This window comes from Lutra lutra, chromosome 13 (assembly GCF_902655055.1).
Source record: "Lutra lutra chromosome 13, mLutLut1.2, whole genome shotgun sequence".
Lineage (NCBI taxonomy): Eukaryota > Metazoa > Chordata > Mammalia > Carnivora > Mustelidae > Lutra > Lutra lutra.
In genome coordinates, this window is record NC_062290.1 from 43,579,617 (window position 1) to 43,598,293 (window position 18,677).

Genomic DNA, 18,677 nt, shown 5'->3' on the forward strand with positions numbered 1-18,677 from the left:
AGGAACAACGTTTACTCTGTTTGTCATGGACTTTGATTTTTCTTCAAAATTCTATTTTTTAAGAGAATACTGCTCAGATCTACCAAATTAATTCGACACAGAAATGGATTAAGTGTACATTTTGGGGAAAAAGAATTCTGCAAATTAGTCTAGTCATAAGTAGTAGCTTCATACAGGTTAGTTGGGTTTTTTCCCATATTTAGCTTACAGGAATTCAATTACATGTACTTGGTGGAGAACAAGAAGATTTGAGTGGGTCCATATACCATTCCACCCCACTGGAGTTACTCAGAATAAGCATTTAAAAGAAATATCAGTTCCAAGTATTTATCATACAACTTTATGTGATTGTAATATTGAATTTTTTTTATTTTTATTTTTAATGGCTCCATACTAGCAAGCAACATGCACGTAATGCTTAGCTGAAGAAAACATCATTAACTTCAGTGTGGGGAGAAAAGCTGTCTGTATTGGACCTACTGAGGATAAGAAATTGGCTTCCTAATATAGCTTGTCCTTCAAGGGTGCTTCAAAGGACAATTTTAAGTTTGTGACATTTATGCCTTACTCATTGATTTAGAACCCAGCTTCACCATACTCTTAATTTTGATTATGAATTTCAAGAATGTGTTCTATTTGCAGTTTAGGATATTGTAAGTATGTGTATGTGCATATTTATTACCACCCATAGAATACCAGAAGACAAGAAGTAATGTTACATATGTGTAATATATAGACATATATATATATATACATACATATATATTTGTGTGTGACGTATGTATGTATATCTCAAAGCTTATTTTCTTTTTCAGTAGCAGCCAAAAATATTCACTAAACCTGTAAGCCAGTTTCAGGTTCAAACTTATTAGGGCATTTAAATGAAATATATGTTGATACCTGGCTGGATCAGCCGGTAGAGCGTGCAACTCTTGATTTCCAGGTTGTGTTCAAGCCCTGCATTGGATGTAGAGTTTCCTTAAAAAATGAAATTAAAAAATATATATATGTTTATTACTCCAACTTTAGTGATGAAACTAAGTTTAATGAAGCATGTGATGTTGGAATTAAGATTATATGACTAGTTATATTTTTTGTTAAGATATTTAGGTGTGTTGAAAACTTATCCATTTCATAAAGAAGAACAATTTGAAAACCCTTTTTTTTAAAAGATTTTATTTATTTATTTGACAGAGAGATCACAAGTAGGCAGAGGCAGGCAGAGAAAGAGGGGGAAGCAGCCTCCCCACTGAGCAGAGAGCCGGATGTGGGGCTCAATTCCAGGACCCTGAGATCATGACCTGAGCCGAAGGCAGAGGCCTAACCCACTGAGCCACTTAGGCGCCCCTTGAAAACCTATTATATAATTAAAATCCTCACCAGTGTTAGTAGTTGTATTTTGGTATGTGAATCTTTTTGTGTAATTATTTTTCATAATAATAATTTATTGAGAGGCTACTTTGTGCTATGCTTTGTAATTAAACTCATTCCATTGTTTTCCCTGGGTTCTGGTAGGCAAATTATTTATTTAATGAGGGACATAGTTTTCATACATTTGTTGAGTTCATTCCTCTGGTAGAGATAAAGCGAGGGTCTGTTATGTTGCCAGTCACTAAACTAGGTGCAGGGAAAGTATGTACCCAGTGAAAAAGGTAATTTTGGGTGTCTGTGTCTGCCAAGTTGATACTTATTTCCCTACCAGCTAATAAGTGAAAGTCAAGGCGAGTCCATTACTAAGATATTATAGAGTCAAATCTCTGAGTATTTGGTCAACTCTTTTGTAGGCTGAGTTTACTATACTTTGTGATGTAGAGATTTTTTTCATCGATTTTTTTGGTTTTCAGAGATTTTTTTGGTTTTCTTGCTGTATCTTTTTCACTGTGCTAGAGCTAAGCCCTTTGTCATTAAGTCATATTTAAGTGGAAGTAATTCATTTTATAAATTATGAAAACCTACTCTTTTACATTTTTACTTAATGCTAACCTTTCTATTTTAGGTAGAAAAGTTGAGGTGAAAATACATGTAAATCTTTGCTGTTTTGTTTTGAAGTGAGCTGTAAGATAAATTTATAAATATTACTGATTTCCAGAGATTTTGTAATTTCCTCAACATGCCTTTTAAAAATAGAGAGATTAGGGCATATTATGTTGCATGGTTTATTCTTTCTTACCTTCACTACCTTCCAGGCAGGTTATGACATGTGATTTATATACTGACATTTCTTGTTTTTAACTTGAATCATTTTAATACCCAAATTCTAAATTCTTGTTTCTAAAAGGATAAAGTAAAGCATGATATATAGGAATGTTTAGATAAGGTAGTACTCTCTAGTACTCAGGCTGTCAAAAGTCTTCTGAAAACAAGTAAGCAAGCAGTCAAACAAAGTAGATCAAAGATTTGAGCATTAAAAAATGAAAACATAAAAATTTTAGAAGGAAGTGAATGTAGTAAATATATTTGTTATCTCTGAGTACAGAAGGCCAATCAGAAAAATTGATAATAAATCCATAAGCCATAATAGAAAAGATGGATAAATATGAATATATAAAATTAATAATTACCCTTTTGCAAAAGCACTCCATCATAAATAAAGTTAAATAAGCAACAACATACTAGGGAAACAATATTTGTAACCCATTTTGTGGACATAAGTCTAATTTTAAGATTCCCAGCAGTAACTTTTATATTCCATTTTGGAACTTGGTCACATCCCATAGGTAAGAGGGGCCAGGGTTTTACTTGGGCAGCAAAGAGCCAAATGGTTTATGTTATCAACAGGAAGGAGAGAATGGATGATGGACACAGACCCAAATAGAAATATCTGTCGCACAAGTAAAACCAACCAACCAAATATAATAATATGAAATGTGCTGTGAAAAAAAAATTAAATAGGGTAAAGGGTTATCAGAGACTTAGGAGTTTGGGTGGCTGTAAATATAGTAGTCAGAGAAGATTTCTTTTGAGGTGACATTTAAGCAAAGACCTGAATGAAATGAGGAAATAATCTACATGAAAATCTGGTGCATGGTACATGTGCAGAGGCCCTGGCACAAGCGGAACAAGAAAACCAGTGTGTATAATAAATGGAGAGAGTGATAGATGAGGTGGAGAGGTGTGTATGGGTCAGATAATGTAGGGTTTTGTAGCCTTGTTATAGAATTTGGATTATTTTCTTAATCTGATGGGAATCCATTGGAGGATTTTGAGCTAAGGAGGCCAGGGGACCACCATGGATGGCTAGGCGAGAGATGGGGTTGATTTGGACTAGGAGGATGGTGGTGGAGGTGGTGAGAAATGGTTAGAACGGGACATATGTTGCAGGTAAAAACAATAGGATTTACTGACTGGATATGAAATACGAGAAAAAGAGAACAGAATTGACTTGTAAGTGATAGGCCTTTGAGCAAACGACTTAGATGATGGCGTCATTTTCTGAGCTGAAGAGTAGTAAGTTTATAAAAAGTAGGAAATCAAGATTTTTTTTGTTTAAGTAAATTTGAGATATCTACTAGGTTTTCAAATGGAATTATTGAGTTGGAGATTGGAGTCTGCACCTAGGGGTGGAGAAAACAGCTAAGGATGGAAATGTTGTAAGTCCTCAGTGTGTAGTTAATACATAAAACCATGGAACTGAATGAGGTCCCCTAGAGCAATGGTTCTCAACCTTGAGTGCGCAAAATCACCTGAGGAACTTTAAAAAAAAAATACTGGTACTTGAAACTTACCTGAAACCAATTAAGTCAGAATCTCTAGATCATCACTTTTTTTTTTTTTTAAGATTTTATTAATTTGACACAAAGAGAGAGATCACAAGTAGGCAGAGAGGCAGGCAGAGAGAGAGGAAGGGAAGCAGGCTCCCCCTGCAAGCTCCCGCTGAGCAGAGAGCCCGATGTGGGGCTCGATCCCAGGACCCTGGGATCATGACCTGAGCCGAAGGCAGAGGCTTAACCCACTGAGCCACCCAGGCGCCCCTAGATCATCACTATTTTAAAAACTTCTTTTAAAAACTTCTCCCATGGAGAGGAGAAGGGAGTTGAGGGAAATTGGAAGGGGAGGTGAACCATGAGAGACTATGGACTCTGAAAAACGATCTGAGAATTTTGAAGGGGTGGGGGGTGGGAGGTTGGGGGCACCAGGTGGTGGGTATTGTAGAGGGCACAGATTGCATGGAGCACTGGGTGTGCAAAAATATGCAAAAATACACTGGGTATGCAAAAATAATGAATACTGTTATGCTGAAAAAATAAAAAATTAAAAAAAAAAAAAAAAAAACTTCTCCCAAAGTGACTCCTAACTCTCAATCACAATTGTTGTAACAACTGGCCTAGGCATTAAGACTAAAACTGCCCATTGTCTATGGGATTCAGCTACATAGAGGACCTTGAAAAAGGAATTTAACATCATAGTGGGGAGGGACGTCTGACTGGAGAAAGTAATAGAGTGAATGGAAGTGAAGAAGTGGAGACCATTATTATAGGTAACTCTTCCAAGGAATTTTGCTGAAAAGGGGAGCTGAAAAATGGAGCAGTAAATAGCATTTCTCTTTTAAAGCAAATTTTGTCATGTTGTTCAGCATTCCAACCTTTACAACCCTGAAGTGTCGCTGGTAGAAATAGTAAACGTGAATGTGAACTGCCAGAATGTGGAGTGCTAAGAACTTCTTAAAACTTTCCTGTTATACTTTACAAGAATCTATTTTATAGTTATAGAACTAGGGATCAAGTAATTTCTTTTCACGTTTTAATTTAATGTAGTGTTTTCTCTGATTTAACTACAAAGCAGTGCATTAAAAATGTCTTTTGTTTCTTTAAGGCTGATAAAGAATTTGTATGGTCTTTGTGGAAACGTCTCCAGGTGACAAACCCAGATCTCTCACAAGCAGTCAGTTTGATTGTGGAAAGGTGAGCTCTCAAGTTATTTTTCTATGAGTATTTGGTTTGTTGAATTTGTTTTGCTTTATTATTAAAATTAAAACTTGGCATTAAGTTCCTAGAGAGATTTGATTTCCAAATGAATGTGGAGCGTGATATTATAATTATTGGACTTATTTCAAGGGGTGCCAAGTCACCAAATACAAATAGGCCATGTCTCCTGCTGGTATTCTGATGTATTTGGGAAGTTGGCAGGTAAGAGATAATGCTATGACTTGGACACTGTGTGCGTCTAATGTGTCTGTGTATATGTGTGTGTTGAGCTCTTACAGCTCGACTTTAAAAATTGGAGAAGTACCTGTTATTTGGCTTTTTACTCTGAAACTGCCTCTATTGACAACTTTCTAGACATGGCTCACTTTTCCCCTGAGGTAACTGCATTGTGTACTTTAAAGTCTGAGATGACATTGTCAGAATACAGTAAATGTTCTAAAATGGACTGAGGGATTTCACTTAGTAGTCTGTATTACACTGTAGGGGATGCCCATTCATTTAACTATAGATTATTGGGCCTCTCCTTGGTCATTAGAAACAGCGGAGTGATGCTGGGTACTCTTTATCAAACATTTGGTATATAGTAGTCCCATGATGCTTAGCCTAACAATTAAAACACTTGGTTTCTTATTAAATGGATTCCAGTACATTGCCTAAGTGAGAAGCTAAGCACATGGATGCCTTTTTCCTTTTCTTTAATTGAGTCATGATTATATAATCTGAATATCATTTTTTAAAGACTTTATTTATTTATTTGACAGACAGAGATCCCAAGTAGGCAGAGAGGCAGGCAGAGAGAGAGGAGGAAGCAGGCTCCCTGCTGAGCAGAGAGCCGGATTTGGGGCTTGATCCCAGGGCCCTGGGATCATGACCTGAGCCGAAGGCAGAGGCTTTAACCCACTGAGCCACCCAGGCACCCCTGAATATCATTTTTTGATAACTTGAACCTTTGGAGTGTTCTCTGGAATTAACTTTTTAAAATCTGTGATACATACCTATGTATAGTTTTACCATCCTTGGTTATTGTGAACACTTAAAATAGCATAATCACTTTCTCTTCATGTTACTTATATGTCCAGTTCGTCAGTCAGATTTTCTCTTTTGGCGATCTGGATTAGCCTTTTGTTGCAGTATCCTTGGTACTTCCTCAATCATCCTTGAGATGAAATGTGGCCACTCTTCATCCCACTCTGTTTTCTTGCTGAATAAACTTTCTAGAAGTTATATTCTTGGAACTTCAGTAGTCATTTATGTGATTCTTTCAATATCTTCTCATTTTATTTGTATATATATTTTCGAATTTTCTAATTTGGTATTTTTATTTTTTTTTAATTTAAATTACATTAATTAACGTATAACATATTATTGGTGTCAGAGGTAGAGATCAGTGATTCTTCAGTCTTATAAATTACTCAGTGCTCATTATATCACATCCCCTCCTTAATGTCCATCAGGGACCTTATCCCTCTGCTTCCCTCCCCTCCAGCAGCCCTCAGTTTATTTCCTATGATTAAGAGTCTCTTATGGTTTGTCCCCCTGTCTGGTTTTGTCTTGTTTTATTTTTTCCTCTCTTCTTCTGTGATTCTCTGTTTTGTTTCTTAAATTCCACATATGAGATCATTGATAATTGTCTTTCTTTGATTGACTTATTTTGCTTAGCATAATACCTTCTAGTTCCATCCACATCATTGTAAATGACAAGATTTCATTCTTTTTGATGGCTGAGTAATATCCCATTTATATATACCACATCTTTATCCATTCATCTGTCGATGGACATCTGGGCTCTTTCCATAGTTTGGCTATTGTGGACATTGCTGCTATAAACATTGGGTGCAGATGCGCCTTTGAATCATTGCATTTGTATCTTTGGGGTAAATACCTAATGGTATAATTGCTGGGTCATAGGGTAGCTCTGTTTTCAACTTTTTTTTTTTTTTTAAAGATTTTATTTATTTATTTATTTGACAGAGAGAGAGATCACAAGTAGGCAGAGAGTCAGACAGAGAGAGAGAGAGAGAGAGAGAAGCAGGCTCCCTGCTGAGCAAAGAGCCCGATGCGGGGCTCAATCCCAAGACACTGAGATCATGACCCGAGCCGAAGGCAGCGGCTTAATCCATTGAGCCACCCAGGCGCCCCTGTTTTCAACTTTTTGAGGAACCTCCATACTGTTCCCCAGAGTGGCTATACCAGCTTGCATTCCTACCCACAGTGTAAGAGGGTTCCCCTTTCTCCATATCTCCAACATCTGTCGTTTCTTGACTTACTGATTTTAGCTATTCTGACTTGTATGAGGTGGTACTCCTTGTGGTTTTGATTCATTTGATATATTTTTTAAACTTGCTAAAACTTTCTATAATTTTCACTTTCTTCTTGTTCAAGACAGAAACAAATATTAAAATATTGTTGGGTCATTTGTCTTATCCTTTCAGATTTCTGTTTTTCAGTATACATATAAAAGTAAATATATACAATTTGTAAATAAATGCACATATATTTTGGGGTGGATACTCAAAAGCTTTTTGCTGGTACGATATGTAATGGAAAAATTCTTGAGATTATTGCTTTACAGCTATGATTCTTGAAATTTTAGTGTGCACAAGATATACCTGGCGAATTTCTTAAAATAGAGATCTCTGGAACTTTCCCCTGATCTACTGAAACTCTAGGGATGGGGTCCAGAAATCTCTTTAAAATATAAGGTTTCCAGATAATTCTGATGTTGACCATAGGCCCTACTCTGAGAGATTTTGGAACTTGAGTTGACTTTTTGAAATTGGAAACTTGTTTAAGTGATATTTATAATTTTATAATTATGTGGACATTATTTCCTAGAAAACTATGTAGTATGTTTCAGCCTGTTAAAGATGAAGAATGGTATACCATTCAGTCTTTTCTTTCAAAAAAGAATATTCTCAATATCAAAGTCAAATACACTGTCTTTCTGTGTAGTCCATTAGTTACCCAAACAATGCTACATGTAAGTCTGTTTAATATCTATACCTTGGTCTTCTGGACAACTTTATTTCCCCTTGGAATTTCTAATTGCCCTTCTTTTCTGCTTTTTTAAATAATAAGAATATCTATGCTTGTATAATGACTGAAGTCATTCTTCCTTGAGCCCGTTGGCTTCTGGTATGAATTTAGACCAATTGCTTTCTAAACCTATTCATAGCTATCATCCTAGAACTTCTTTTCATTGTACTCTTGGACTAGTTCTACAGTTCCTGGGATCCTACATCTTTCTTTTTCTTTTTGTTGGGTTATATTTTCAAAATTATTTCCCAGAAAGATGCACAAGTGTTCCACTTTCTGACTGCTTACATGCCTGAAAATGTCTTTTATTTATCCTTATACTTGACTGATACTTTAGCTCAATATGAAATTTCATTTTATTTATTTATTTAAATTTTATTTATTATTATTATTTATTTATTTAAATTTTAAGATATTTTTTCTTTTAAGATTTTGTTTATCTGAGGGAGTAAAAAAACTTTAATGCTAAAAAAATGTTAAACATCATCTGAGCTTTCAATAAGTTGTAATCTTTTTCTGGTGGAGAGTGTTGCTTTGATGTTGATGGCTGCTGAGTGATCAGGTTGGTATTTACTAACAGTTGGGGTGGCTGTGACAGTTTCTTAAAGTAAGACAACAATGAAGTTTGCCACATCAGCTGACTCTTCCTTTCCTGAAAGATTTCTCTATAGCATGCAATGCTGTTTGATACCATTTTGCCCGCAGTAGAATTTCTTTCAAAACTGGAGTTCTTTCAAACTGAAAGATTCATAAATCCTTTGTTGTCATTTCAACAATCTTATGGCATCTTCACCAGGAAGCCTCTCAAGAAACCACTTTCTTTGTTCATCCGTAAGCAGCAACTCATGATCTGTTAATTGCAGTAGTTCAGTCACATCTTCAGGCTCCACTTCTAAGTCTAGGTGTCTTGCAGTTTCCACCGCACCTGCAATTACTTCTTCCACCTAAGTCTTAAATCCTTCAAAGTCATCCATGAGGGTTGGAATCAACTTTGTCCAAACTCTTGGTAATGTTGGTCTTCTGACCTCTTTCCATGAATCATGACTGTTCTTCATGGGATCTAGAATGGTGAATTCTTTCCAGAAGCTTTTCAATGGACTTTGCCCAGAGCCGTCAGAAAAATCATGATCTATGGCAGCTCTAGCCTTATGAAATCTATTTCTTCAATTATAAGACCTGAGAGTTAAAATCACTCCTTGATCCATGGGCTTCAAAATGGATGTTGTGTTAGTAGGCATTAAAACATTGTCCATCAGAGCTCTTGGGTGACCAGGTAGATTGTCAGTGACATTTCAGTAACATTTTGAAAGGAATCTTCTTCTTTTTTTTTTTTTTTTTTGAGCAGTTGTTTTCAACAGTGGCCCTAAAATATTCAGTAAAGCATGTTGTAAATGGATGTACTGTCATCCAGACTTTGTTGTTCCATTTATTGAGGACAGGAGAAGTAGATTTAGTGTAATTCTTAATGGCTCTATGGTTTTCAAAAATGGTAAATGAGTATTGGTTTCAACTTAAAGTCATCAGATGTGTTAGGCCCAAAGTAGAGTCAGCCTGTCCTTTAAAGTTTTGAAGCCAGGCATTGACTTCTCTCTAGCTGTGGAAGTCCTAGATTGCATCTTCTTCCGTTAGAAGGCTGTTTCATGGGGCGCCTGGGTGGCTCAGTGGGTTGAGCCGCTGCCTTCGGCTCAGGTCATGATCTCAGGGTCCTGGGATCGAGCCCCGCATCGGGCTCTCTGCTCAGCAGGGAGCCTGCTTCCTCCTCTCTCTCTGCCTGCCTCTCTGCCTACTTGTGATCTCTCTCTGTCAGATAAATAAATAAAATCTTAAAAAAAAAAAAAAGAAGGCTGTTTCATCTATATTGAAGATCTGTCATTTAGTATAGCCACCTTTATTAATTCTCTTAGCTAGATCTTCTGGATAACTTGGTATAGCTTGTCCGTTAGCACCTGCTGCTTCGCCTTGCACTTTTAGGTCATGGCGATGATTTCTTTCCTTCAATATCATGAACCAACCTCTGCTAGCTTCAGATTTTTCTTTGGTAGCTTCTTTGCTTCCCTCAGCTTCACAGAATTGAAGAGAGTTAGGGCCTTGCTCTGGATTATGCTTTGGCTTAAGGGAATGTTGTAGCTGGTTTAATCTTCTGTCCAGACCCACTAAAACTTTTTCCCTATCAGCAGTAAGGCTGTTTAGCTTTCTTATCATTCATGTGTTCACTGGAGTAGAAACTTTAATTCCCTCAAGAACTTCTCCTTTGCATTTACAACTTGGCTAACTGTTTGGTGCAGGAGGCCTAGCTTTTGGCCTGTCTTGGCTTTTGACATGCCTTTTTCACTAAGCTTAATTATTTCTCGCTTTTGATTTCAAGAGAGATGTACAACTCTTCCTTTCACTTGGACACTAGTGGTGTCTGTAAGGTTATTAATTGGCTTAATTTCAGTATTCTTGTGTCTCAGGGAATAGGGAGGTGTGAGGAGAGGGAAAGATACAGGGGAATGGCCAGTCGGGCCAGTCAGAGCACACATATTTATCAATTAAGTTTGCCATCTTATATGCATGTGGTCTGTGGTGCCCTAAAACAGTTATAAGAGTTTGAAATGTAAGAATTACCAAATGTGACACAGAGACATGAAGTGAGCAAATACTCTTGGAAAAAATAGTACCAATAGACTTAATTTGACGCAGGATTGTGACAAAACTTCCATTTTTGAAAAAATTGGCATCTGCAAAGCATAATATAGTAATGCACAGTAAAACGAGGTTTGCTGGTCCATATATTTGTGTTCACGTGTTTTACTTTTTATTATGGAATATTTCAATTAGATGCAAAGACAGAGATAATATTTTAATGAACTCCCATGTTTATTCATCATCCAGCTTAAACAGTTATCAACATATGACCAACCTTATTTTATCAGTAAACGTCTACTTCCTTCTTGTCTGCTCTGTCTACCAGTAATGGATTATTTTGAAGCAAATCCCAGATATCATCCACAATTACATACGTGTTTACAGTCAGTTCATGTTATTCATAGCAGTTATGTTCTATAAAGTCTTTGAAAACATTGAATTAGCCAACACTGGAACACTGCTTGTGGGGAAGTAAAGGTTTAGGTTCCTGTGAGCTTTTGGCACAACTTCTTGTCAGCTGTTCAATATATAACATTGTTTTAGGTATGTTTCTCTTTAAAGACATCTTATGTAATATGTATTGTTGATTCATTACTGTTGAATTCATAATACCCTATAACTCATGCTTGAGCAAAAGTTGTCTAATACATTCTTTACTTCAAAAGGCACATCACGGGGCGCCTGGGTGGCTCAGTGGGTTAAGCCGCTGCCTTCGGCTCAGGTCATGATCCCAGGTCCTGGGTTCGAGCCCCACGTCAGGCTTTCTGCTCAGCAGGGAGCCTGCTTCCTCCTCTCTCTCTGCCTGCCTCTCTGCCTACTTGTGATTTCTCTCTGTCAAATAAATAAATAAAATCTTAAAAAAAAAAAAAGGCACATCACAGTTTTCTTACACTTGGAAACACTAGATAACACTTCAGCATTGTGCCTGGTGATCATTTTTAACAGTGAAATCAACAACAAAAAGTGGGAAATTGTGGAAAATGTGGCACTAAATAGAACATGAGAACACTTGTCAACGGTATGAGAACTGAAACAGAACATCCCCTTGTCTAACCTCCCCTGGCAACATGTGGTTTGAGTGACTTAAATTTTTGCCACATCTGGCATGCCTACATATGACTGAAAAATGGCATGAGTATTGATTGTAGGCTTATAAATGAATTTTAGTGAATAAGCAAATTCACAAATTCTGAGTCCTGGAATGAGGATTGATTCTATCTCTAAACAATAAGGGTTCTTTTTTTTAAAAAGATTTTATTTATTTATTTGACAGAGAGAGACACAGAGTGAGAGGGAACACAAGCAGGGGGAGCAGGAGAGGGAGAAGCAGGCTTCCCGCTGAGCAGGGAGCCGGATATGGGTCTTGATCCCAGAACTCTGATATGACCTCATCCGAAGGCAGCCGCTTAATGACTGAGCCACCCAGGCATCCACGATAAGTGTTCTTTTTAATAAAACCATGGGATCATAGTTGAGGGTTTTGTGATTATTCCTGAATACAGTCAAATATCCAGTCAGTTTTCAGATTTCTCCAATAGTCTCATAACTCTTCTTCTTCTATTATTATTATTATTATTATTTTTTTTTTTTTTTTTTTTTGAGGGAGAACACATGAGAGAGCATGAGCAGGGGTGAAGGAGCAGAGAGAGAGGGAGAGAGAGAATCTCAAGCAAGCATGGAGCCCAACACGGGGCTCGATTTCACAACACGGAGATCATGACCTGACCTAAAATCAAGAGTCAGAGTCTTAACTGACTGAGCCACCCAGGCTCATACTTATTTAAAAACTTGGTTTGTTCTGGGGTGCTGAGTGTGGAGCCTGCTTGAGATTCTCTTTCTCTCTCCCCCGCCTCCCACCTCTGCTCATGCTCTTTCTCAAAAAAAAAAAAAAAAAAAGTTAGTTTGCTCCTATGAGGATTCAAACACAGTCTACCCACTGAATATGTAGGTTCCTTATCCTTCTCTTCTTTCTCTTTGCAACTCTATTTGTTTATTTTTTTAAGGATTTCTTTATTTGAGTGGGGGGAGGGGCAGAGAGAAACCGTGAATCTTAAGCAGGCTCCCCACTGAGCAAGGAGTGTGGAGCCCAATGGGAGGCTTGATCCCATGATTCTGAGATCATGACCTGAAATCATAAGCTGAAATCAAGAGTTGGATGCTTAAGCAACTGAGCCAGCCAGGCGCCCCTCTCTTTGAAACTTAAAATAATAATAATAAATTGGTCCATTTATTCTGTGGAGTTTCTCACATTTTGGATTTTTCTGATTGTAATAGTCTATATCCTATAGTTACCATACACTTGTCATTAGACCTAAAGACTTATTCAGATCTCATGTTTTGGCAAAAATCTTTTAGGTATAATTATATAATTCTTATCATATCAGAAAGCACATAGTATCTTATCCAGATCTTTTTGTGATAACTTTGATCAATGTCTCTTTAGTTTTGAACATTCTGTATTCTTCTTTTTAATGGCATCAGCTTGTTAAACCACCATGGTTGTTAGTTATCCTTTAGTAGGTCTTGTATTCTGGATTCACTCGAATGTGTTGTCACTTAAACTTCTGCTCTTTAATTATTACAAACTGAAAGGTAAATCTAAAGCTTGATTATATTCAGGTTCAACTTTTTTGACACAAATATTTCATAAATTGTTCCATAGCGTATCTCAAATGAAAGCGCATATTGTCTGATTGTGCTCCTTTCAGTAATGATAGTATTAGTGCATTAAGGCGATGACAGTCTGATCCCTCCATTATAAAGTTGTATTTTTACCTTATGGCCAAGAGGTAATCTATTAAGTAAATACAGTAATGTATTGGTGCCCTGCAAGTGTTCACTTCTCCATCAGCGTTTCACCTAATTTGAGTATACATTGATTATCTGAATTTATTATTTCATTAGGAGCCAAAAGTTGTGATTTCATATGTTTTTTATTTCTTCTCTATTAACTGGAATTCTTTAACTTTTTGTGACTTTTTAATATATATTATCTTTAAATTTTTAATTTTTTTCACTAGCTAATGTGGCTATATTAATATATGATTCAACATTTTAAAAGTGTTAAAGAATATGCAATGGGGAGTCTCCCTCTCACTCCTGTCTCCAGCTATTCCTTTCCCTTCCTCACAAACAGTTAATAATAGTGCATTTCTGTCTTTGATCCATTTTGAGTTAAGTTTTGTAAATGGTATAAATTAAGGATCCAACTTCATTCTTTTGCATGTGGATAGCCAGATGTCCCAGCACCTGTGGAAAAGACTATCCGTGTTCCAAACCCCCCCACCCCCTTGGATGGGGGGGTGGACCCACCTTGGATGGTCTTGCATTTGTTAAAAATAGATTGACCAGGGATGCATGAGTTTTTTTTCTTGCATGCTCAGTGCTATTCCATTGGTTTGTATGTCCATTCTCATTCTAGTGTTAAACTGTCCTGATGACTGTTGTGTACTAGGTTTGAAATCAGGAGTTAATCCTGCTTCTTCATTTTCAAGAGTGTTTTGGCTATTCTGGGTCCCTTATAATTCCAAGTGAATTTTACTGTCAGTTTATCAATTTTTACAAAGAAGTGATCTAGAATTCTCATAGGGATTATGTTGAATTTGTAGATCAGTTTGGGGACTGTTGCTATCTTAACAATGTTAAATTTCTATATCATGAATGTGGGATTTTTTCCAATTATTTAGTCTTTTAAAATTTCTTTCAACAATGTTTTTAGAGTTTATATTTTGCACTGTTTGGGATAAATTTATTTCTAAGTATTTTACTATTTATGATTCTGTTATAGATGGAATTCTTTTCTTTTTTTTTCTTTTTTTTTTTAAAGATTTTATTTATTTGACAGACAGATCACAAGTAGGCAGAGAGGCAGGCAGAGAGGAGGAAGCAGGCTCCCCGCTGAGCAGAGACCCCGATGCGGGGCTCGATCCCAGGACCCCGGGATCATGACCTGAGCCGAAAACAGAGGCTTTAACCCACTGAGCCACCCAGGCGCCCCGATGGAATTATTTTCTTAACCTTATTTTCAGATTGGTTAGTGTAACTGTGTAGATTACAATTGATTTCTGCATATTAATCTCGTAACCTGTAAGCGTACTGAACTCATTTATTCTAATTCATTTTTTAGTGGATTCTTTAGGATTTTCTGTAAGATCGTATTATCTATAAATAGAGATAGTTCTGCTTCTTCCTTTTAACCTTGATGTGTTTTCTTTCTTTCCCTTGCCTACTTGCCTGGTGAGAACTCCAGTACATTGTTGAACGGAAGAGGCCAGAGCCAACATCCTTGTTTTATTATTATTATTATTATTATTATTTTTTTTTTTTTTAAAGATTTTATTTATTTATTTGACAGACAGAAATCACAAGTAGGCGGAGAGGTAGGCAGAGAGAGAGAGGAGGAAGCAGGCTCCCCGCTGGGCAGAGAGCCCGATGCGGGGCTCGATCCCAGGACCCTGGGATCATGACCTGTGCCGAAGGCAGAGGCTTTAACCCACTGAGCCACCCAGGCACCCCTATTATTATTTTTTAAAATCCCTGTCCTATTCTTGATCACAGGGAGAAAGCATGCAGTCCTTTACCATTAGGTGTAATGTTATCTGTGGGGTTTCCATAGGTGTCCTTTGGCAGGTTTAGGAAGTTCCCATCTATTCATAGTTTGTTTTTTTAATCAAAGGTTTTTGGATTTTGTCAAATGTATTTTTAAAATTTTTAAAAAGATTTTATTTTTTTATTTGAAATAGAGAGAATGAGAGAGAGAGCACAAGAGGGGGGAGGATTAGAAGGAGAAGCAGACTCCCTGCTGAGCAGAGAGCCTGATGCGGCACTTGCTCCTAGGACTCCCAAGATCATGACCTGAGCCGAAGGCAGTCACTCAACTGACTAAGCCACCCAGGTGCCCTCAAATGTATGTTCTGTGTATATTGAGATGGTTGGGTGATTTTTGTTTTCCATTCTACAATGTAATACCTTAATTGATTTTCAGATGACTTTATATTCCTGGGGTAAATTCCATTTGGTGGTTATCATGTATAATTTTTTTGATATGTTGTTGGATTTGGTTTGTTAGTATTTTGTTGAGGACTTTTATGTGTTCATAAGAGGTATTAGTCTGTAGTTTTTTTTTTCTCATGATGTCTTTATTTTTTATATCAGGGTAATATGAGACTTATGGGATGAGAAGTGTTTCCTTTATTTTTTTCAGAAGGGTTATTGAAAAGCTGGTATTAGTTGTTCTTTAAATGTTTGATGGAATTCAGCCATAAACCCCTCCCGTCCTGGGCTTTGTGGTTAATTTTTTAATTGCTAATTGAATAGATTGGTTCAGGTTTTCTACTTTTTTCTTGAGTCAATTTTGTTAATTTGTGTCTTTTTAGGAATTTGTCTATTTTTTCTAGGTTGTCTAATTTGCTGGCATATAATTTTTCATAGCATTCCTTTATAATCCTTTTCATTTTTATTACATTGGTAGTAATACCCTCTTTTTTTATTTCTGATTCTGATTGGTGACTTCTCTCTCTATTGTGGCCAACCTAGGTAAAACCTTGTCAGTTTATAGATCAGTCTTTAAAAAAAAAAACAGCTCTTGGTTTCATTAGTTTTTCTATTGCTTTTCTATTTTGTTTCATTAATATTTCCCTAATCTTTTTTTTTTTTTAAGATTTTATTTATTTATTTGACAGAGAGAAATCACAAGTAAGCAGAGAGGCAGGCAGAGAGAGAGGAGGAAGCAGGCTCCCTGCTGAGCAGAAAGCCCGATGTGGGGCTCGAACCCAGGACCTGGGATCATGACCTGAGCCGAAGGCAGCGGCTTAACCCACTGAGCCACCCAGGCGCCCCAATATTTCCCTAATCTTTATTATTCCTCCTTTTTGCTTGCTTTAGATTTTGTTAGCTCTTATTTTTTCACTAATGGTGGAACAGTAGGTTATTGACTTTAGACCTTTCTTCTTCCTTAATATAGTTATTTAGAGCCATAAATTTTCCTCTGAGCACTGCTTTAGCTATATCTATGTTTTGATATTTTGTGTTTTCATTTTTATTCATCTCAAAATATTTTCTGGTTTCTCTTTTGATTTCCTCTTTGACCTAGTGTTTATTTAGGAGTGGGTTTAATTTCCTCATACTTGTGAGTTTCCCAGTTTTTTCCCTTTTAATTTCTATAAATGGTTGCCTTTCTTACTGATTTTTTGTAGATTTTCTTGAAAAGATATTTCTTCATTTGCCCTTAGGACCATTACAGAAGTTTTCAGTGACTTTTAAAATAACATTCACCAGTTTCAGTAGGGAATGGGTCAGTAGAGCTCCTCATCATCATGACAGATGTCAGGCTTTCAGTGTTGTTGTAAGCTCCTAAATTTTGGGAGAATTTGTTAAAGATAGATTTATACACTAGATCAAAACTTACAAAATATTTGTAGAGTTGTAACTCTGATAGGCATTACCAAATTGGGCCAATTTATATTTCTACTAGCAATGTAAGAAGGTGCCTGTTTTCCCCACATTCTCGCCATCACATTGTTTTCAAATTTTTGTATTCTTGTGTATCTGAAAGGTAAAAAATGATATCCTGAAATAGTTTTAACTTCCATTTTTCTTAATGCATGACTGAAGTCTAAGAGCCATTTTATATTCTTTTATGTGGATTTTTTCTTTTCTTTTCTTTTCTTTTTTTTAAGATTTTATTTATTTGTTTAACAGAGATACACAGTAAGAGAAGGAACACAAGCAGGGGGAGCAGGAGAGGGAGAAGCAGGCTTCCCGCAGAGCAGAGAGCCCGATGCGGGGCTTGATACCAGGATTCTGGGATCATGACCTTAGCTGAAAGGCAGACACTTAATGACTGAGCCACCCAGGCGCCCCTGGACTTTTTCTTTTATTATCTTTCTATACCCTTTTCCTGTGGCATTTCCAATTCATGTCCTGTAGTGCCCTTCAAATTCAGTATATTATTTATAGAACTTAATGGCTTCTCCTTTGAGGCTTTTTTTTTTTTTACTATATAACTTCTTTTTTTTTTAACTGTATAACTATTTTACTATTGCAAGCATACCATTTTCTTCCTTTTCTCTAAATTTCACATCTTGAGGGTAATCTTTGATACTATTTGGTCTCTTTTTGAAGAAAATCAATTCCCATGTTCAGTCACTTTCTCTCTCTCTCTTTTTTTTTTTTTTTTTTTTTGAGAGAGAGAAAAAGAGAGGAAGTGCCAGAGAGAATGGGAGAGAGAAATTCCCAAGCAGGCTCCACACCCAGCACAGAGCCTGATGGAGGGCTCCATCTCACAACCCTGAGGTCAAGACCTGAGCCAAAAATCCAGAGTCAGAGGCTTAACCAACTGAGCCACACAGGCACCTCAGTCACTTTCTCTTTTTGTCAGTCAGATCCAGTAATTCCTCTATGTCCTTAATTTCCATTCTCTCTGTCTAGGCTCTTGGTATTTCAGCTCTGAACATCCTACTGATTTCTTTTTCAAATGTGAATTCTGTTTTATATCTTCACTTTGAGACAAAGCAATATTTAAGGCACCAAAGAAGATAATTTATAGAATTTAGGGTAAAGGTAACTAAGGAACTTCTAGGATGTTTTTAAAGTTTTTTTTTTTTTAAGATTGATTGATTGATTTTTAAGGTTTTATTTATTTGACACAGAGAGAGAGATCATAAGTAGGCAGAGAGGCAGGCAGAGAGGAAGGGAAGCAGGCTCCCCGCTGAGCAGAGAGCTCGATGTAGGGCTTGATCCCAGGACCCTGAGATCATAACCTGAGCCAAAGGCAGAGGCTTAACTCACTGGGCCACCCAGGTGCTCCATTAAGATTTATTTTTAAGTAATCTCTGCATTTAACAAGGGCTTCGAATTCACAACCTTGAGATCAACAGTCAGGTGTTTTATTACCGACTGACACAACCAGATGCCTCTAAGACCTTTTTAATATATACCTCGAAGAACCTTATTACCTTTAGATTTGGTTGTCTGGAGGCTATCAAATGTTGCAAGGAAACCAGATTATGAAATTCAGAAATGTATAGCCATCACTAAAGTAAATATTTCTACCAAATTTACTCATTCAACGAATATCAACTGAGTGTT

At 36.8% G+C, this 18,677-nt stretch overlaps 1 protein-coding gene across 7 annotated transcripts in view; it reads left to right on the plus strand.

The window, feature by feature from the left end:
* CNTLN (centlein) overlaps positions 1-18,677 on the plus strand; it is a 301,590-nt gene that overhangs the window by 2,361 nt on the left and 280,552 nt on the right. For all 7 annotated transcript variants that reach the window (XM_047700244.1, XM_047700246.1, XM_047700245.1 and 4 more), the window contains exon 2: positions 4,813-4,901. In XM_047700244.1, the coding sequence (XP_047556200.1) occupies positions 4,813-4,901 (89 nt within the window). The remainder of the gene's footprint in view (positions 1-4,812; positions 4,902-18,677) is intronic.